The sequence below is a fragment of the Bidens hawaiensis genome, unplaced genomic scaffold, assembly GCF_021521415.1.
Source record: "Bidens hawaiensis isolate Kalapana, Puna unplaced genomic scaffold, B.hawaiensis_p1.1 tig00024421_1, whole genome shotgun sequence".
Lineage (NCBI taxonomy): Eukaryota > Viridiplantae > Streptophyta > Magnoliopsida > Asterales > Asteraceae > Bidens > Bidens hawaiensis.
This window is the reverse complement of record NW_027493846.1, coordinates 142,220-164,357: the sequence shown is the minus strand read 5'-3', so window position 1 is coordinate 164,357 and position 22,138 is coordinate 142,220. Positions and strand designations below refer to the sequence as shown.

At 34.4% G+C, this 22,138-nt stretch overlaps 3 protein-coding genes and 1 long non-coding RNA gene across 4 annotated transcripts; all 4 read left to right on the top strand.

Moving 5' to 3' along the window:
- Window positions 1-6,214: 6,214 nt before the first annotated feature.
- Window positions 6,215-9,469, top strand: LOC143569217 (putative protein phosphatase 2C 21). The gene is made up of 10 exons (XM_077055185.1): window positions 6,215-6,344; window positions 6,431-6,494; window positions 6,613-6,721; window positions 7,373-7,526; window positions 7,602-7,727; window positions 7,816-7,939; window positions 8,021-8,097; window positions 8,185-8,237; window positions 8,849-8,903; window positions 9,109-9,469. The coding sequence occupies exons 1-10, from the start codon at window positions 6,228-6,230 to the stop codon at window positions 9,292-9,294; spliced, it is 1,065 nt and encodes a 354-aa protein (XP_076911300.1). The 5' UTR covers window positions 6,215-6,227; the 3' UTR covers window positions 9,295-9,469.
- Window positions 9,470-11,226: 1,757 nt separating this feature from the next.
- LOC143569216 (uncharacterized) lies at window positions 11,227-13,911 on the top strand. Its single transcript, XM_077055184.1, has 5 exons — window positions 11,227-11,264; window positions 11,786-11,840; window positions 12,083-12,163; window positions 12,254-12,501; window positions 13,721-13,911. Exon 4 carries the CDS (start codon window positions 12,268-12,270, stop codon window positions 12,499-12,501), a length of 234 nt encoding a protein of 77 aa, XP_076911299.1. The 5' UTR covers window positions 11,227-11,264; window positions 11,786-11,840; window positions 12,083-12,163; window positions 12,254-12,267; the 3' UTR covers window positions 13,721-13,911.
- A 1,747-nt stretch (window positions 13,912-15,658) lies between these two features.
- Window positions 15,659-20,051, top strand: LOC143569226 (putative serine/threonine-protein kinase At1g54610). Its single transcript, XM_077055196.1, has 5 exons — window positions 15,659-16,167; window positions 17,199-17,483; window positions 17,961-18,278; window positions 19,642-19,869; window positions 19,947-20,051. The coding sequence occupies exons 1-5, from the start codon at window positions 15,784-15,786 to the stop codon at window positions 20,049-20,051; spliced, it is 1,320 nt and encodes a 439-aa protein (XP_076911311.1). The 5' UTR covers window positions 15,659-15,783.
- A 56-nt stretch (window positions 20,052-20,107) lies between these two features.
- Window positions 20,108-21,536, top strand: LOC143569222 (uncharacterized). The gene is made up of 2 exons (XR_013141699.1): window positions 20,108-20,230; window positions 21,004-21,536. It is a non-coding gene; the product is annotated as an uncharacterized LOC143569222 (long non-coding RNA).
- The last annotated feature ends 602 nt before the right edge of the window (window positions 21,537-22,138 follow it).

The window sequence follows — 22,138 nt, the reverse complement described above, 5'->3', positions numbered from 1 at the left end:
CACAAGACGGTGAACGTGAGGGACCAATGTTGGCAAGCTATTCATAGTTGGTTATATTTCCTAATTATAATATGTTTCCTAATTGTATTGTAATTATAATAGGTAATGTCTTGGATGTCAAGTTAGGTTAGTCAATATAAACCAAGTAATGGTTAGACATTATAGAGTGTGGTGTGAGGTGCAACCGAGTTAGGTTCATCTAAAGTATAACAAACCATAAAGTATAACAAACCATAAAACAAATCAAAGATAAAAAAAATAAAGAACTAAGTGAAGAAAATCTCATCCCACATTGGTGGAGGAAAGAAAAGGGAAGCTTCCACCATAGTATAAATAGGAAAGTAAGTTTCTTGTCCCACATCGCTAGATGATAAAACTATTGAGCTCTTTATAAGAAAGAAAATTTCTATGTTAATGTTCTTATAAGACATATCACACCCAGTGGTCCTAGCGGAGGGTGCGAAGCACCCGAAAGCGTACGCGCATGGGCACGGGCTCAGGCGAAGTGCGATGGGCGCAATGTGGCGCTTTGATGGCGCACTTTGCACGCTCGCAGGGCAGCCTTAGTATTTTTGTTGGAATTTAAGATTTTTAAAAAATCCTTCCATCGCGATACGCGACGGGTTTAGACTACCCATCGCGTACCGTGACGTGGATGTTACGCAGATGAGACATGTAGCCTGCCACGTGGCAGGTCTAGGGCTGACTAGGCAAGGCTATAAGATGCTTCGCGATACGCGACGCCTTTGCCTATGGCCATCGCGTACCGCGACGAGGTCCAAAATCAGCTATAAATAGATTGAACTTGAGACATTCATTCTTCGCTCAAAACTTTCTTTCTCTCTGAATATACACACATATATTAAGATATATATTAATAGTATAATACCGAGTTATTGCAACGATATCCTATCCGATCGAAAGAAATATACACAAATCCAAAAGCTCTACCTGTTAAGGTATGACATTGTGCCATCGTGTAAAGTTTCTACTCTCGTGATTATCGTTATGATTATTGGTTTTATACTAATCTAGTTATACTACATGTGTTTATCCTAGGTGCTTAATATCAGGAGGTGTTCTTTAATTGTAAACTTGCAAGGTGAGTCATTCGAGTTTTTGGTATCACTCACCTTTGCGTGAGACAACTATTTTTTCGACATTGTAATGATGATTTCAAAACCTATAAAACTCATGGCAAATGGTCTAAATGTTTTCAAATATATTTTTAAAGTATTTTAAATACATTACAGTGATTAAGTCTCTGTAGACTTACGGGATGGTTACTACTGGTATTGTGGGGTTTTGTATACAAGGTTTGCCTACTGGGCTATTACACGTTACTTATTGGACAAGTGTTAGCCAATAAGTAATATGACCACAGTCATAGGTACGGTCGAGTGACAAGTACCTTTCGGTAATTTGTAAGCAGGCAGATTTAAAAACATCTTAATGTTGTAACTGTAAAATGTGTCATTTACAAATGAATGTACTGACCAGTATTTCTTGCTGATCAAATATTTTAAACATGCTTCAGGTGACTTGTTAGAGGCAAAGGAATGATGCCTGCGGGCTTCCAGCTTAAATAAGTGGCTTGTCACCAGAATAAATAAACGTATTTTGTAAATTAAGGTTTAACCCTATAAAACTTATGTTTGTATCAAAAGGGATTAAATTCTCGGTTTATCATAATAATAACCATGGTGTTTTTATAACTCTGATCATTTTTCCTAACTACGGTTCTGATGAAAATTTCCGCTGCAAAATAATTTAATAAACACCGATACCACCAATCAATGTTCACGGCTTCCCTCCCAGGGTATAGGGGTCGGGGGCTGTGACATAAAGACACAGACGAGACGTAACCGAGTTAGGGTTCATCAAGAGTCAAACCGAGTTAGGGTTTGATAGATATTGTAATCAGTTTTTTGAGTCATATTTTCGGATTAATATAAACGAGAGTTAGTCGTTTATTCGTGTTTGTTTATCGATCCGGGACTTGATAAATTACTATAAAACGATTACAATAAAGTGGCAGGCAAACGGGCAACAAGCTGCGTCGCAACCCCCTTTTGAATAGCAAAGTCAATCCTGCTAAAAACGAAGCTTTGGGATCTAGGAGCTGAAGAGGTTCCGTGTACGACACGCTGAACCCTACTCAAAAAATGATAATTGATGTAATAGAATACAATTGATGTTAGGGATGAGCTTTTTTTTCTAAATACCCGTACCCGTACTTGTACCTGTACCCGTACCCGTACGTGTCTATTGGGTACGGGTATGGGTACGCAAATTTACTGATTATAGGTACAGGTACGGGTATAACGGGTACGGGTACGGGTACCCGTTTAAATATGTAGGGGCTTTTATTAGGTTTCCAACACTTATGACTTTACTTTCAAGAGAGATTTTCAAAACATAATATATATATATATTAGTTGAATAAGTTCATTCTCAATTTATATGTGTATATTCATATATTGTGTATTCGTATATTTTTATTTCATGTATGTGTAAATTGTGTATATAATTAAATAATATGTATTAACTTTCTCTCTTGTTTTTATATAGAAATTAAGGAAACAATAAACTAAGAAAATGAAAAGAGAATGAATTTTATATTATGGCTGATTTGTTTCATTTTTAGTTTTGGTATTATGTTTTGGTTGCGGTATTACGGTTTTGGTATTATAGATAATTGATTTTCGGTATCGTACCGTTACCGATACCTAGTTTAGTGGAGATTTTTTTTTAAAAAAGAACAAAGAGGTACAAAGCGAGTACCATACCCAAAGTACATGTACCCGTACCATATAATTCGGGTACGGGTATGGGTACCAAGATTTACTGATTTTAGGTACGAGTACTTTCGGGTACAGGTACGAGTATAGGTACGGATATGATCCCGATCTCATCCCTAATTGATATGCTGAGTGGATGCTCTAGCCAAGGTACATCAACTCGTCAATAAGACAATAACACAACTTACGTGCTTTGATTACTAAATGTTTTTAACTCCAAATACTTTATAACTTCTAATATTATCTAAAATCTCATATTATACGAATTACGTCTCTCAAAAAATAAACTCAAACCCAGAGTGGTTAAAAATCTTTATCTAAATCCCATATTACTCAAATATTCACCGATGTTTATAACAAAGTAATCAACTAATCCATTAAATTTTATTTTTATATTCTAAATTTTGCAGGTAATAAATTTATATAAATAATAAAATAATAAGAAATATATTTTAAAATTCTCATTGTTAATTTTTAACAAGCTAACATATATATCCGATTCCTGACGGATTATTACCTGACGTATGTTCAACACATACTCTCAAAATGGATCGTTTGAAGAGAGAGAAAATGGAAAATGAGTCAAATGACCAACTAATATTCAATATTCCAAAAATGGACCAAAAAATTTGGACAGTGGCAACACTTTGGGTAACGTTCTGACAAGATTTCTAGACTAATTAAAATCTATCACGTGTAAAGATGTTGTCAAATCGGGTCAAAAAGTTTAAAAAGTCGAGGGAGCCGTCCATATTTTTTCTTTAAATATTCTGATCAAAAGCAGTCTTCCTGGACGGTATTTTTATGTTTTTTTATCGGGTTCGTCTCCCAAGACGCATTTGAGAAACATTTGTTTCAAGGAGACGAGACTGATAGTTTTCGTACCTGGTCTGTACAAATCTTATGTGCTTATAAGATACATGTTTAATCTTCATCTTCATTCTTTATCGCAATTTGATCATCAATTTTTAAACCAAATTTGTCAATCAATCAATCAATCATGCCCAGTAAAATCCCACCGACAGCAAAGCTATAAGTAGGGTCTGGGGAGGGTGGGATGTAGGCACACCGTACCTCTATCCAAAGGAATAAAGAGGTGGCTTCCAGAGAGACCCTCGGCTCTAAGTACATGTGTATGAAGCAAAATAAAGGAAATCAAAGTTTAACAGTTATATAAAAACTACTATTAATAATAATAATATTAATAATAAGATCACAGTTTAACAGCTATATAAAAGCTAATAATAATTATAATAATAATAATATATGTAAGGGAAATACCATTATGGTATGTGACCTAAATAAGTTAAGTCTAAGCCCTAAGGTATTCAATTCTCTCTAAAAATCCTTAACTTTAATTCTACTTCTCCACGAATTCCTATCCTCAACCATGTCCTTGGAGAGGTTTAGGTCTATCAAATCATGCCTAATCCACTCATCCCAAGTCAATTTCGGTCGTCCTCTACCCTCCTCCCCTCTATAGTAATGTTTTCTACGGATCTAACAGGATTCGTCGCCTGTCTTCTCTTTACATGTCCAAACCATCTCAATCTCCACTCTCTTATCTTATCTGCTATGTTCAAACCAAATTAGTATGGTTCATTTTTTTTAATGGCCAACAAATCCTTCACCAAATTGGGATACACTCACATCCGAACCGGGGAAAACCCTCACCTAATATCAACGTCTGTGACCACTCGCCTGAAGACACGAGAGTGCGATAAGATAAAACGTGTTCAGTTCAAGGATTGAGCTAATGATCGTCGTCTACTCGGCTAGTCTCCGATTATCATTATGTGTCGCTGAAACTAAATGACGGGGCATGAATCTAACATGGGTCATATAAAACACCATATCTCTTTCTTTTTATCATTTCATCAATAGCTCATTAACAAATGGTCTAAAGCACTAAGGGTCTGTTTGGTATGAGGTAATGGAATGAACGACGAAATAGAATGAACGTGGTAATGGAATGGACAAAGGAATGAAATGAGTTATTACCATTCCATTGAAATGTTTGGTTACCATATGAGAATGAAATGAATCATTACTTTGCATTATTTGGTAGGTTAAAAAAAAGAAATAAATAAAATTAAAATGGTAGTGAGTGGTGGTGGTGGGAGGTAGGTGGCGGTCGTGCATTGGTGGGCGGTAGCGGATGGTGGTGGTGGGAGGTAGGTGGCGGTCGTGCATTGGTGGGCGGTGATGATAGTTGGCGGTGGGCAACGAGATAATGGTGGTTAGAGGTGGGTGGTGGTAGAGGGGTGGAGGTGGGTTGGGTGGTGGCGGTAACCGCGGAGGTGGTGGTGGGCGGCGGGTGTGATGGTGGGGCGATGGTTGATGGATGTGGCGGGTGGTTGGCATTGATGGCGATGGTGGTGGACGGCGATGGTGGTGGTTGGTGGCAGTGGCGGCGGTGGTGGAAAACAGTGACGGTGGGCGGCTGGCGGTGCTGGCACTGATGGCGATGGTTGGTGGAGGTGGGTGGTGGCGGAGGTGGACGGCGATGGTGGTGGTTGGTGGCAGGTGGCAGCGATGGTAGGTGGTGGTGGGAGGGTGGTGGAGGTGATGTAGGGTGAAGGAGGGAATGAAATGAAAAAAAAAACATGGGGTATGGAGGGAATGGAATTGGGGTATGTTAGAGGGAATGAAATGGACTACGTAATGGGTCATTTCATTCATTTGATCAACCAAATACACTTTTCTCAATTACCTCACAATGGGCCATTCCATTCCATCCTCCATTCTTACATACCAAACGCTACATAAATATTGAGCATCAACCTTAAAATAAAAAAAGAAAAAAGTAGTGGTTGGGTTTTGATGGCTTAACTCAGCTGCAGCCATGGCACGAGGTATTGATATTATAGTTTTGACTTTTGACCCCAAGTCAAAGTTAACCCAAAACAAGCTAGCTAATTGTCTTGTTTTCTTTCCTTTTTGTTGTTCCATGGAGGATAACTACAACTACAAATCTGTCATCACATGCCAATCCAATTCCAGTTCTACTAATAAACCATTACATTACACTTGTTTCTTTACTCTCTTTCATTTCGTTATCCCCATTTTCTTACTGCACTTTGAGTAAGTTAATCTCTAATTACTATACAGTCTTGTTTTAATCATATACTTAATGTTCAATGGATCTTCTTTGGATTTTGGATGTGAATTTGATGGGAAATTTGGGGTTTTGAATTTTGGGATATGGGTATTTGCTGGATCTTGTTCTTGAAACATAAAGTATGGATCTTTTATTATATTGGGCAGTTAATATCTATACAAAGAAAAACAAACAAGTTAGCAAGATTAATACTTTAGTTTGGTTTGGTTCGATTCAACTCGATTTAATGCTACAATTCATATATCCATATGAACATTTTTTATGCTGAATTAAGGATCTTTTGTTATTGTGATTTCAGGTAAAATATGGGTACATACCTTAGCACTCCCAAAACAGACAAGCTTTCTGAAGACGGTGAGAATGGACGGGTCAGATACGGTTTATCATCGATGCAAGGATGGCGTGCAACAATGGAAGATGCCGTGAGTAGATACCAACTTCAACATTTATAAAGTGTGCTTGTTTTCAATATGTTTCAACTTAACTTTTTTTTTTGTTGTGTTTGTAGCATGCGGCACTTCCGGATCTGGACCCCACTACCTATTTCTTTGGTGTATATGATGGCCATGGAGGTGTGATATTTTCAAGTTTTTGTGTTGGATTATAAGTTGTTTGGTACACATGTTATCTTAGTTATGTTTTAGATAAGTGAAATGTGTATACAAGTTTCAATTTGAATGTTTTCTTTAGGTAAAGTTGTTGCTAAGTTTTGTGCAAAGTATCTTCACCAGCAAGTGCTCAAGCATGAGGCGTATTCTACGGGTGATATTGAAACCTCTGTACAAAAGGCATTTATCAGGTTATAAAATCTCTTCAAATTTCTTGACAGTTTCACTCAAGAACCAGTAATATGTTGAGAACTGCGAGAACTGTATTAAATCTTAGACTATTTATTATATAAGTTGGACTAGAAGGCATGTAGATTTCAATAGTTTTTAAGATAAAAAAAATATAATATTGATAGTTTCTTTTTTATCTAAATCATATTTGCATCTACACTATATGTACATCTATGTGCACCTTTTTTTATATATTTTTAAAAAAAATTCAGGAGAGAGGAGATAAAATCAAAGAACAGGGTGGGAAGAGATAAATTAACATCTGTTTTCCATTTCTTTTTTGTTGAAGTGACATCTACACATCTTTTGCGGTTCTCAATATAGTTCTGAAAAGATGCGCCCTACACGCACATATAGAGGGGCGTTTGCTTAAGAACATACAACATACTATGTTGAGAACCATGCGAACTGCATAATGCATTTATACATAGTGTATAAAAGATAATCAAAAGCGGTGAGAGAGGATGAGATGATGCAAATGCATTCAAAGCCATAGGTACAAATGAATCGTGCGGTTTTCAACATATTATTGGTTCTGAAACAAACACTTGTCTATGTATATGCTGTAAATTGATAAAAAAAATATTTATAATTTTGCATATGTGGCGCAGAATGGATGATATGATGCGTGGGCAAAGAGGGTGGAGAGAATTATCCGTTTTAGGAGACAAATTAAACAAATTCACAGGCGTTATCGAGGGTCTTATTTGGTCTCCACGAGGTGGAGAAGCAAGTAATAAGGTTGATGACTGGGCTTTTGAGGAGGTACTTTTTTTTAATATTTTTGGTTGAAAATTGTTTATAGTTTTATATATCATTGAGCTCTTTGATTCGTTGCAGGGTCCTCATTCTGATTTCACGGGACCCACATCTGGATGCACAGCGTGTGTTGCAATCATGAGGAACAATCAACTCGTTGTTGCAAATGCTGGTGATTCTCGTTGTGTTATTTCCAGAAAAGGCGAGGTAGTGTTAATCAAATAATTTATTCTCCCTTTTGTGTAGTAGATTTAAATATTAAAAAAATAAACTATTTTGGTTTATATTTTTTCAGGCTTACAATCTTTCTAGAGATCATAAGCCAGTGCTCGAGGTTGAGAGGGAGAGGATACTAAAAGCGGGTGGGTTTATTCATGCAGGACGAGTTAATGGTAGTCTGAATCTTACAAGGGCTATAAGTAATCTATTTATTTGTTCATGGGATGGTTTTGCTTTATTTTGTTTAGTGTTATATTAATATTATGATTTTGGTTGTGCAGGTGATATGGAATTTAAGCAGAACAAGTTTTTGTCTGCTGAAAAGCAGATAGTAACTGCTAATCCTGATGTCAATATTGTAAGTCTATTGCACCTTCTAGAAAGTGAGATTTTTAACGATCTTTAACAAGCATAAACTAATCGTTTACTTTGCTTAATTGTTTAGGTTGAGCTATGTGAGGATGATGAATTTGTTGTGCTGGCATGTGATGGTATATGGTATGTAGTCTTTCCTTTCTCCATGGTTTTTAATTTACGGGTGTTAAAATGGGTCGTATTCGCGGAAACCCCGAAAGTGTGTGAAAGTGACAGGTTTATTCATAGGCTGACATGAACATGGACAGTTTAACTCAAAATTAATTAAAATTTTCTTTTCGCATAGTAGTAATCTAAATTTACAAATTTACAACATAAAATACATACGTATGTAAAAGTGACGCCTAAACTATAAAAACTGTCCTATCTTTTAAATTTTGGCATAGAGTACCTAACTAGACATAAAATACATGTTTTTTAAACAATTTAAAAAATAAACAGGTGACTCGAACACGACTGTTTAGTTAAATGTGGTTGCGTGGGTACGACCTGAACCTGTTTAGACAATTAGACTAAACCCAAATTTGCGAAATTCTTGTCAGGTTTGTGTGGCGTCAGAAATTCATAACCTAATTTATAATTATGTAATTACAAAATTAAGAAAGATTGACTCCACAACTCAGTTGATTTTTATATGTTGTGGCGTTATTGATGCGCCATCCAATTTTTATTTTTATTTTTCATTTTTTTACTCTTGGATCATTGCTATAAATTATTTACTTCCATAATTCCAGGGATTGCATGTCAAGCCAACAATTAGTGGATTTCATTCATGAACAATTGAAATCTGTAAGTGTGAAATATCTCATGTTACATTTTCATTTACTACTTCCATAAAATCTTGTTGATGTTCATTCATTTAATATATAAACGGACATAAATGAACTACTTGTCAGACAGTTTACCAAACTTTTTTTTCAATTACATCCCTATTCCCATTGCAAACATTGTTTTAGTTCTTAACTGGTATTCCTAATGCTTAAACCTTGTACAGGAAAGCAAACTTTCAACAATATGCGAAAGAGTGTTTGATAAATGCTTGGCACCATCAACATCTGCAGGCGATGGATGTGACAATATGACCATGATTTTGGTGCAGTTCAAGAAGCCAATTCAGTCACTTGCTTCTGCACAAGATGTAGATGATAAACACAATACTGCTACAATTGAATCAAACTAAATCAGTGTTAAAAAAAAAATATTAAACTTTAGTGTTTTGTGTGTGTAATATACTACATTGTATATATGCTGGTATAAATGAGACTGCCAAAAAACTATTCCGACTTTGTAGTTGTCTATTTCTAGCTTGTTTCGTATTTTGGTTTCCGTCTGAATGTAAAGAAGGAGTTGTCTTGTTTGTTTTAAGTAACGTCGACTCGAAATTATTTATTGGTATTTTTTGTAATACCGAATGTGTCGTGCTTTCGCATCGTATGTTGGCCTTTGAAGCCTAACTAAATGTTTTTGGCTTTTTAAACCAATGTAACGAGGTTAGGCTCATATTTCGATTTGAAATGTGAAGACAGATTTTTGTAACACAGAATGTTTCTCCATTAGTAAGGATTTGATGCTTAAAAGATAAATTATAGGGATGCCTAGTACACGACGAATAATTATCTGACAAATACTTGATGAGTATGAGACATGGTTTTACAATTAGGTATAATATTGTATTACGTATGTTTATCCCAAACATGTCACATTGTCATCCCTAGATGTACCTCTCTCCGTCTATGTATAATATATGCTCATATACATGTTACCACCCTTTACACGTCCATGTACTATTAAATCAAGTCATAACGATATTGGATACAAAAGAGCATGTGCATAGAAATCTATATATCTCATCCCTATAATTTAAAGAAAGCATAAGGTTTACATTAGTTTTTGTAGTATGTCCAATTCTCTAGAATAAATAATATAGGAGTTAACTAGTGATTCACTCCCTTCCCTTATATTTTTTAGGCATAAATACATAAATTGTTCTTTATGTTTATTGTCAATTTCACTCATTATCTTTTATAAATTTTAAAAAAATAATAAGAAAAGAAGAAAAAGAATAAAAGAAAAAAAAAAAAAAAGGTATTATTGACTTATTGTATTAAATATAGATAAATATTGGTAACTGGGTGTTGAGGATTTTAAAAAATGGAACAATTATAATAATAAATTATTTTTTAGATAAATTATATGGACAAGGGTGGAGGTTTCGAATAGGAATGCACCAAGGGTGATGGGCGTGACAATCGCGAACGGGAAAGGTGGTGATGTAACAAAGACATAACATGGTGAATGCCACCTCACCCAATCGGGGTTGGGAAAAAGGTGGTAAAGTGCGGTTTTGCTAAGCCTAACATACCGTGTCTCAACTTCTAAAGATTTTAAAATTCCACCCTTCTGTGACTACCTTTATAAAATAATAATTTTTTTTTTTATCTATATACCAACTAAACCAATTCCTTTTGAAACACAAACTCTCTTGAAAAACCTTTTATACTTCACACTTTCTACATTATTATACCAACCCAACCAATTCATTCCAAATGCATTTTCTATTAAATAACATTTTTAATTAGTAAATAACTTTTTTAAAGAGGTGAATTGATATTGGGCAAAACATATAGAATTTAGGGACAATAATATAAAAGACATAATTTATGGACAATATCCATCACCTAAGGGCATTGTAATGGGCTAACTCTCATGACCATCTTAACCCAAATGGAACGTGCATTGGACACTAGGCGTTTTTGGGTGGGGGCAAGGATGGTTGTTAATTAACTTTGACAGCCAATGTTGGTGGTTCCGAGTTGACCGATTCCAAGGCCGATGTTGACCGATTCAGCCAATATATGAGTATTAACCTACCGAGTAACATAAAAGCGCTTCATAACCCCCACCCCACCCCACCGATCCTTGGAGTTCCGAGTACTTGCTGATTATAAAGCGGAATTAACTAAACATGCCCTAACAAAGTCTTGTAATAATGTAAACATAGCCCTAGCTAGCCCAAACTTAATGAATAAGAATGTGAAATATATATTCTATTCTGTTCTGTTCTGTTTATTATTAATAATTAATTAATGTTTTGTATTCAAGTGAGGCAATGGTGTTGATCCAGATGACCATCCTGTCAGATCAGAAATTGTACCCTCTCTTTCTTTTCATTCTTTCTAATTTTAGGGGGTGTAAAAGACAAGAGCCTTACGAGCTAGACCTCGACCTCGGCTTGTTTCTGAGTCGTGATTTCAAGCTTGAGCTTGTTTTCTTATTAATTACTTACTTACATACATTTTAATTATTTTTATATATTTTGAGAAACCCTTATCGAGTTTAACCTAAGCTTAGCTTGTTTATTACCTACTTATATATTTTGACAAAAAATAATAAACCTTATTGACTCTAAGCTCGGCTCAAGCTCAGCTATGCAGACTGAGATTTATGCTAATACATACAAGTTCAAAAGGGTTCAAACTTATAAATACACTAGCCTATCTTCCCATACAAGGCTCGATAACTAGACGGACCTTATTTGAGGCCCAGCTCATTAAGGCTTGGCTCGTTTCAAGTAACTCCACTCGTTTGCACCCCTGGTTATTTTTTTAAGGTTTTTCTGAATTTGTTTGATTTTTAAGTTTTGGTTAATGTTGGAGTTGATGATAATGTAGGAGAGATTACAACTCTACCAGGATAAGCTGGATAAGTGCATTAGTTTGAGTAAAGGTAAGGTTTATCCATCTTTGGGGGTGTTTGTTTGCGTGTTTTGAAAGAGATTTAGCTTAACACTGAATGCTGACAATTTAAAATCATAATTATATGCTGCCTGAGATAGTACTTGAAATTGAATAATCAGTCTTAGGAGGTGTTTGGATCTGTGCTTTAAATGTGATTTTAGTGACATTAAAATTGGAGTAACTGATTTTAGGGAGTGTTTGGAAGCTTGTCTTATATTTCCTTATATGCAGAACCTTTGCGGCCATCAACTACCTTAAACTACCAAGCAGCAGCGCGTTTCATTGAGCATTCATTGCCCGATCTTACCCCTGGTAACTATCTCCTTTGTCCTTAAACCATGTTTTCCACTTTTGTGATATGTTTAATAGTTTTAACAAATTATAATTTGCATGATTTGACAGATCAAAGGAAGAACATGAGGGAAATTAGTAGGCGTGAGGGTACAAATCGAGCGCGTGCAGAGGGAAATGCTAGTAAAAGAAGGAAGTATCTTTCATCTAATAAAACTTCTGTAAAGACGGCTGCGCAGGATTTTTTAGAAAAAGCGACTCGTGAGCTTCTTGGTGAGGATAAAGGTTCTATGAAGGGGCCTCTGAAGCCCCGAGATGATGGTGACGACGATGATGATGACATGTCACCTGATTCTTAGGTATAATCGACACGTTTACTCTCGTCTTCTTGCTTTGTATTTAAATGAATGATAAACATCTAAATACGAGTCACTAGACAATAAACTTACGATCTTCTACACTTTACACAGAAATTAGTGGTGGTAAAATGGGCAAGTTGGATAATGGGCTAAAACCAGTTAATGTTTAAAATTGAAAATATCTGATATGTGTCAAAACGAGCCAACTTTATTGTCTACTTTAAATATGATTATAAAATTAAGGATGAAAATGAGCCAAGGCGCTTCGGAGCTACTCGGGATCGACTTGCTAAAAGCTTGAATTAATTTGGGGTTTAACGAACTCAAGCCCGAGTCTAAATAAGTTTGTTTATTAAACGAGCCTGAGCCCGAGCCCGAGCTTCACTTATCAAACTCAAGTAGGCTCACAAGTCTATTATTTTTTTAATTTTTTGACATATTTTATATATATAAATAATAGTAATTGTTTATAAAGTTTTGATTAAAGGAAAATTACAGTTATAAATATATAAAACTATAATTTTAAATATAAAAAATATCGTTATAATTATATAATTAATTAAATAAAAATAAACGAGCTGAGTTTGAAAAGCTACACACGAGTTGAGCTTTGACTCGTTTAATAAAATCTATCAGATCAATATAAAATGTGTTTTAACAAGTTGAATTAGCATGTTAAAGCCTTTTGAATTACACCTTGGGTGACTTTTAACCTGATAAATATAAATATATTTTTAGTTTTTTTTTTTTAAACTTGACCCGTATGACTGTTTAAAGTTAAAATCTAAATTCAACCCATATTACCAAAAGGCCAATTGGTCCAGCGGTAGCCCCGTGATTTTCCTAATGGGAGATTGTTTTGGGTTGAGCCGGGGGTTCTCCCAGTTGTGGGTGAGCTGGGTCACCACATTTTGTTTTTCGGGCGGAAGGGTGATCCATTTGCTAGGGTCATCCTGGGTTTTCGAGCTCTTGCTGTTAGTAAAAGAAAACCCATGTTTAAGTAAATGGGTTCAGTTTTCATGAAAAAGTAATCCAAGTAAGAAACCTTACACTTGGATTCAATAAATAACTATAAAATAATTGATTTTTGATAAACTCATGACTTAATAGTTTATTTATAACCCCTGTGCTATTATCTTCCTAATTCTCATTTCTTCCATTTGCATACATAATTGTTGCACTTTTGTTTATTTTTTGACCATTGTCTTATTTTGTGCAGGGTGCCACTTTGCAGTACATATTCTGCATTTTTTTGTTGAACACTCGCTTTGTTTTTTTTAGGAGGTTCGTAATTACTTATGAATGTGTATGTTATGACTCATGTGGCAGGATTTCGTGGTATAAAATGGCCAAATTGTTGTCAAATCTTTTATTTTTAAGCAGACTTTTTTTTCTGATATTATATAAAGGCATAAAAAAGTAATATCAGCGTGCATCTATATGACCATCCAGGTCTTGTTTGTCTGTGTTCTGATTCCTGGGTCGGCGGGTCAATCCTTGTTTTCGCTGTGGGCCGACGCTGTTCCGCAACAGTGTGCAGATGAGCCCGGTCTAGTGATTGATTTTGATCTTTTTTGCTTTTGAAAAGCTGGGATTGTAAGTTTGTTGGTCCACTTGTTTCTGTGGCTTGTTTTCTTTCTATTCTAAGTATGTGAATTTTAAATATGATTTTACATATCTTTTCTACTATATTCTGCTATATAAATTCATTTTCAAGTAGGAACAACATTAGGTTATTAGTGATAATTGGTTGGATTGGATGGGATGGGTTGTGTGACATATCAAGTTATGTATACTTTTTAGTAAACCTAATTAGGAAAGTAATAACTTAAGAAAATAACAAAATAACTTCATAAAATTGTTCTTTCCTTAAGAAACAAGTTTATTTTTTGTGTTCAATAATAGAAGTATAGAACATGCATGTTCCCAGATTTGTCTACTCATTACATCAGTGTTATGCTATAAATTGGCTGTACAAAACACCACAAAAATGTATGCTTTCAAACTAAAATTATATTAATGGCATATTTAAAAACTTAAATGCCACATTGACAACAATAATGCAAGTATTCTAGGCCAATTCCGTTTTTTGAGCTTATCAAATAATATGTATTTTTTTTATTTCGTATAAAAACAACAAGACTTATTATTTATCTAAGTTTCTAACCAAAAGATAAAGCATCCTTTATTTCGTGTAAATATAAATACTATAATGTCTTGCTTTGAAATATAACTTTATACTTAAAGTTAAAATTAACAATCTTTTAACACTCTAATCAACTTTAGTGTGATGAATTTTTTACTAGGGATATGTCACCTAATACAAACCAACTTTTTAAGTTTACTCATTTTTTTTAACTACAATATTACATAAAGTTTCAACATTATTCTATTACTTTTAAAAGTTTTAATAAATGTAAAGTTTAAATCCTCTAAATTAAACAAATATGAAACTCGATTACTATTTTACCACGTATATATATTTTTCAAATTTAACCAGAAATATCAAATAACTGATTTAATGGGATATCACTAAACAATATTAAGTTCATAATTTTTTAACTAAATTATTAAATTTAAACATTTATGAGAAATTTCATAATAACAAAAATGTGATTTTTATTTTTTCTTATTATATAAACTAAAGTTGGCCCTATAAATTACCAATGGTCACTTATATCAACAATTAAATAATATTAATATTGATATATAAATGAATTAAATAATAACAAACTTTAATTAGTTAAACTAATTTACACAAATGGTCGATTAATATAATAAGTACAAAGGGTTTAGGTATTGTTTTTTAACAGAGTTGGTGAAAACTTTACAGAAAAAAAAAAGAAGGTTGTAATGAATCATCGCATATACTGGTGATTGACTGATACTCATAGATACCAGCTCAGATCAACACTCTGTTTCTTTCCAGTAAGTCACTTTTAAACCCTAATTAGATCTTCAATCAAACACCCACAATTTCAACTGTCTTCTTTTCTTTCACACTCTTCCCATCAAACCCTTTTCTTTTAATTCATCTTTGACCCATATAATCATATTCATTTTAGGGTTTTCTTTCTTTCTTTTGAATGACTACTGCCCCTGTTTTTTAATTTAATTTGAACATTTTTGTAATAAAGTTAGGGTTTTTCTTAATCTTTATCAAAAACCCATTTTAAATCAAGTGTTTTTTTTAACAAAATCATTTGATTTGTGAATTTGATTGGTTTTTTATTCAGGGATGTCATGAGAAATGAGGGTTAGGGTTTATAAAGACTGGGATAAATGGGGTGTGTGTTTGGAAAGGAGGTTTCATCTTCAGGGACACAAAGTTCTCAAATTGTAGCTGATAAGAAAACAGAGAGAAAGCGGGACCCGGATGTGGAATCCGGGCGGGCGGAGAGTGAGTCGGCAGCCAATGAGGGCGGTGACAATGGCGGTCAAGAGGTGCAAGACAGGGCGGTTCGGAAAGTGGAAAAAGATGGGAATGTGAGGTCAAGAGGTGAGAGAAGGCGTTCAAAGCCGAACCCGAGACATAGTAATCCAACCAAGAACTTACATGGTGAACAGGTGGCCGCTGGGTGGCCTGCTTGGCTATCGGCGGTTGCAGGCGAGGCGATCAATGGGTGGATTCCTCGCAGGGCGGATACGTTTGAGAAAATTGATAAGGCGAGTAAAAGTTCATGTTTTTGATACTCTTGCACACTTATAAGCCATATGATCGTTAGGGTTGTGAAAAAAAATAGATTTGTAATGTTTATGGAAAGATTACCATTCCATCAAACAATGAACAGTTTTAGGGAAGCTACAGTGATTCACTTTTCATTTCCCGTATCTATACACTAGGGGTGTAAATGAGCCAAGCCACTCGTGAGCTACTTGAAATCGGTTCGTCAAAAGCTCGAATTGAGCCAATCTTAAACGAGCTTGAGCCCGAGCTCGAGCCTAAAAATAAGTTTTTAAAAACAGAGCCCGAGCCCGAGCTTCGCTTATCGAGCTCAGCTGGCTTTGCGAGTCTAAGTGAGTCGTTTGTTTGTATTATTTCTATTTAATGTTAGTTATGTATTTATATAATATTAGTATAATATTTAAATTTTAAACATTAAAATTATGATAAAAAAACAACAAAATAATATATACGATGTTATATAAAAAAACCTTAATTAAAATATATCCAAAAATAATTAAAAATGTATATAGATTAGTAATATAGAATAAACAAGCCGAACTCAAGCTTGAAAAACTACTAACTAGCCGAGCTTGGGCTTTAGAAATATAGATTAATTATTATTGAATAAACGAGCCGAACTCGAGCTTGAAAAACTACTAACCAGCCGAGCTTGAGCTTTAGAAACATAGCTTGAAACCAGCCAAGCTTGAGCTTGAGCTTTAGAAATATAGCTCAAAACAAGCCAAGCTCAGGCTTGGCTTGGAGCGTTTACACCACTACTATAAATCATATTTTTTGTGAGTGGAAGAAAGAAAAAAGGTAATAAGAATAAAACATTAATAAGTATTATATAATTGAATAGGGATAGATATGGGGAATGAGATGTGGAAGGTTTTTGAAAGATGAACAAATTTTTGGGGATAAATGTATTTTTGTGTTTTTTTGGATAAATTTTAGATACGAGGATAAAAAACCTGATGTGCATGCTATTACTAATAATGCATTACACACATTTTAATGTTGTGATCAGATCGGGCAAGGCACATACAGTAATGTGTACAAAGCTAGAGACACCATGACGGGGAAAATAGTCGCACTAAAGAAGGTTCGGTTCGACAATTTGGAGCCCGAAAGTGTAAAATTCATGGCCCGAGAGATTTTAATATTACGACGTCTAGACCATCCAAATGTTGTAAAATTGGAAGGGTTGGTTACATCAAGGATGTCTTGTAGTTTATATCTTGTTTTTGAATACATGGAACACGATTTAGCTGGACTTGCTGCTAGCCCAACAATCAAATTCACCGAACCTCAGGTTCATTTATAATATTAATTTGAGTAAATTACAAATTTCATCATTTATGTATATACGTACCTAATTACAAGTTGGGTCCTTACTCCTTAATCTTTACGTCGTTTGCACTAATTAGCGTTAGTTTTTTTAGTTAAATTCATGTTAAATGACCAATATGCATTTACCTATTATACTTTTCATAAAAAAAGAAGAAAGTAAAACCCCAAGTTTTTTAGTTTAAATAAAAATCAATAAATAATAAATATGAATATAAATTTTTTTTACTCGAAATAGAATCCCGACAAGAATACAAGTTTTTTTTAGAAATTTAGAAATATGTATATAATTTTCATTAAATATAAATCAATAAAGAAAATAAACACCAACATGAATATTAGTTTAAGGATGTCCGGCGTAATTCATGATGATTAAGGACCCAAGCTTCAAAATTAAATCAAAGGCCGTTTTCTTTGTTTTAACTGTTTATGATTATTTTAGGTCAAGTGTTACATGCATCAGTTGTTATCTGGGCTTGAACATTGTCACAACCGATACGTGTTACATCGGGATATAAAGGGGTCTAATCTTTTACTTGATAATGATGGGGGTTTGAAGATTGCTGATTTCGGTTTAGCTTCGTTTTTTGATCCGAATCATAAGCAGCCGATGACTAGTCGGGTGGTTACATTATGGTATAGACCACCCGAGTTGCTTCTCGGGGCCACTGATTATGGTGTAGGTATTGACTTATGGAGTGCAGGGTGCATTTTAGCTGAGTTGTTAGCTGGAAAGCCTATCATGCCAGGTCGTACCGAGGTAATTTTTTTTAATTTTTTTATTTTGAAATAGGGTTAACCATAAAAACAGAAGGTAATTTCTCACTGTACACGAAAAGCTCCTCACCCCAGTTTGCTATGTTAAAGACTTAAAAGTTACTAAATTAATTTAAGATACACGCACTTGTTAAATTTTTTTATAAAAGTTTAACCTTTTACCCATTAAACAGGTCAAGATTTGATGAAGTGACATTCCAAGTATTTAAAATTTGGACTTGCATAGTATTTTTTTTAAATCTTGACTTGTTTAAGGGGTAAAATGTTATATTTTAAAAAAATTTCACAAGTACATGCACTTGTTATAATTTCTCACAATTGTGATTTTTTTTAATAAATTTAACCCTTTACCAGTTAAACTTATCGAGATTTGATTAGGTGACTTTCCAAGTGTTTATGTTGGAATTAATTGGATCAAGCACACACAATAACAACCGGGTTTTGTGACCCAACTCTAGTTTACGACTCTTTTATGTTTTGTTAAGATCAAAACCACACAAAAAACAATAACCCTAAACCATCTATTTATACTAAAAACTCTAACTTGCTCACCAAGACTCCTAACTAGAAAACCAAATAAACTAATTAAAGTAACTAATGATCTCTCTATCACTAGTATATCTTTTGTTTTGATTTATCAATTATTTCTTCCTATTATTTTATCTTTGACCCTTTTCTTTCTCGGTTTAACCATTTAGCCCGTTTACTTGTGAACCATTAGGATTAACCCTTCAGTTTAAATTGTTGACTTGGGTAATTTTTTTTAAAAGTCTTGACCTGTTTAAGGGGTAAATGATTTTTTTTTAACAAGTACATTTATTGTAAACAAGTTAAAGGACTATTAAATTTTGGTTGAGGGACTTTCTCGTAGAGGTGTGGATGGGTAGGTTTTGGGCCCAAACTAAAAATCAAAAATTCGATTTTAGAGTCTTTGATAGCCGTTTGATTTCGGTTTGGTTTTACCATTTGGGCTTGAAATTTTCTGGCCGAAAGTGTTGGATTAAATTAATGTTTTTGTTAATTAATGATTAATTGATTATTATACATTTGAGCTCAAATATTTGGGTTACAATAAGTCTTATAATTACTTAACATTCAAAATTTGAAATGAAAATCCATACATTCGGTTTGTTTTTTTCGGTTTTAATTACATGCAAAAACAGAATCGAACTGAAATTTTGGTTTTTACGTAAACATAAAATCAAACCAGCAGTTTTTGTTTCGGTTCAGCCTTTTCAGTTACATGCACTCTACTTTTTCGTACAAAATGAGCATGGATGTTAATTTTTTTATGATATTAAGCCTTCAAAAAATTGATTTATAGTGTTTTTTTCTTGTGCAATCAGGTAGAACAACTACACAAGATTTTCAAGTTATGTGGTTCGCCTTCTGAAGAATATTGGAAAAAGTCAAAATTACCACACGCAACCATATTTAAACCCCAACATTCGTATAAACGTTGTATAGCCGAAACATTTAAACATTTCCCGTCATCATCATTGCCGCTAATTGATACCCTTCTTGCAATCGACCCTGCAGATCGTCAAACTGCGACCGCTGCTTTGAAAAGTGAAGTAAGCATTGCAATCTTTTTTCAGTTATTACAGTTTTAAATTCCTTAAATAAATGCTAAAAGAATATTGCTATGCAGTTTTTTACAACAAAACCGTATGCGTGTGATCCGTCAAGTCTTCCAAAATATCCACCTAGTAAAGAGATGGATGCAAAACTACATGATGAAGAAGCTAGAAGGTAATAATTAAATGAATAATTTATTGGTAAGCTTATAATTAAAACTTGAGTATTATTATTGGTAGATTGAGACATGCTGCTAAAAGTAATGCTGATGGAGGGAAGAAGACTCGCACACGTGAAAGATCTGCACGTGCAATGCCTGCTCCCGAAGCCAATGCCGAGCTGCAAGTAAACATTGATGTATGCAAAACTACTAGTTTTTTTTATAGAGTTTTATTTTTTGCTTTTATTTTTACTTGTCTCCACTATTTTTACACCCACTTGTAGCTAGTAAAAAGGGTTCCAGTCAAATGGTACTTTTGGTGCAGGTCAAATTAGGGTTGGGTTAAATATGATTACAAATACCATATAATTTTTTGTAAATAGTTGGTGTGGTAAATATGATTACAAATATATAATTTCAATTACAGTTTTATAAATAAAGGGCTCAAACCAAACCAAAAACCAGAAATTCGGTTTTCAAAGACCCTTTTTTTTTTCTGGTTTCGCTTTTGTTTGGTTTTACCGTCTGGGCTTGAAACTTTTAGGCCGAGAAAATAATAGATTTATGCCTAAATCTTTTGGTTAGTTATTGATTATTATACATTTGGGCCTAAAATATTTGAATTTGCTATTTTAAAAAATTATTTATTTGAATATACTATTTTAAAAATTATTAACATCCAAATAAAAATAAAGTTCATAAATTCGGTTCAGTTTTGTTACATGCAAAATTGGAACCGAACAAGTAATTCGGATTTTACTAAAACACAAAACCAAACCGTTGGTTTTTGTGTGGGTTTGGTTGTTTCGGTTTGTTTTTTGGTTATGGATATTTTCGATGTCATGGACCCCCTAATTGAAAACACCAGACTCTCAACCCATTTGTCCCGTTTGTTTTTAACTAACCTATTATTTACCTGTTTATGTCTCGTTTTCATACAATCATATCTTGAATTTGTTACACTTAACAGAGACGGCGGCTGATCACACACGCAAATGCAAAAAGCAAAAGCGAGAAATTTCCTCCACCTCACCAAGACGGAACCCTGGGTTACCCGTTGGGCTCTTCACATCACATGGATCCAACTTTTGACCCGCCCGATGTCCCGTTTAGCTCCAATTTTTCATACACCAAACCACCAATCCAGACATGGTCTGGTCCATTGGCTGAGCCCGCACCTAAAGGTCGTTCACGCAGAAAGAAACATAACGATTCATCTTCGAAGCATCACTAGACTCGCGAATGTTTGGTCAAAACCAGTTGATACGAAAGGCTGCAAATATTGTTGGACCGGTGAGACAATGCGATTTTTGTTATTTGTGTTTATTGCCCGATTCTTGTTGTGCGCGATGGTGAGAACTAAGAAGCTGCTTTTTGAGTATTGTAAATGTTCATTTGTTTTTTTTTTGGTCTTTTTGTGTTGGGATAATTGTGGTTAGGTGAAATAAACATATAACTATTTTATAACATTTGACTATATTAATTCCAATGTATTATTTTGAAGCTATTGCTGAACTTTTTACTTACTATTAGTACCAATTAGTGTATGATTAGGGCTGCATTATAACCGACAGCCGGTTTTTATCACCTTTGAAGGAGGATTACATTGTGATATCTCATGCAGATCGGATTCTGTCGCTGGCAACGCAATCTGTAAGGACGTTGCGAGCAGTGACGGCTTCATATATAGCTTTTAAACGTCTTGAATTTCATATGTACCTAAACCAAATTTGAAATATCATATTGACCTCTTACACTTATCCACCCTTAAAACTTGAAATTTTCATGCTTACTTATTTTTTACTGCAAGCTATAAAAGAAATGCAAAAAACAATGGTGAGACCGTGAGATTATGCAACTTCTTTTTAGTTCATGCTGAGAAGTTGCGTCTCAAGCAGGAGGAACGAGCTTAGAGTGAGATTAATGCAAGCATCTGTTGGGTGTCGTCAACTCCAGCAAATAAATCTATAAAGGTGAACTTACTACGTTACACTATTAGGGATAGTATGAGTGGAAGTAAGGTTTGTGTCCATAGAGAATGCGATTTAACAATTTTATAACCAGGTGCGACATAGAACAAGTATTCGTAACAGGGGGGGGGGGGG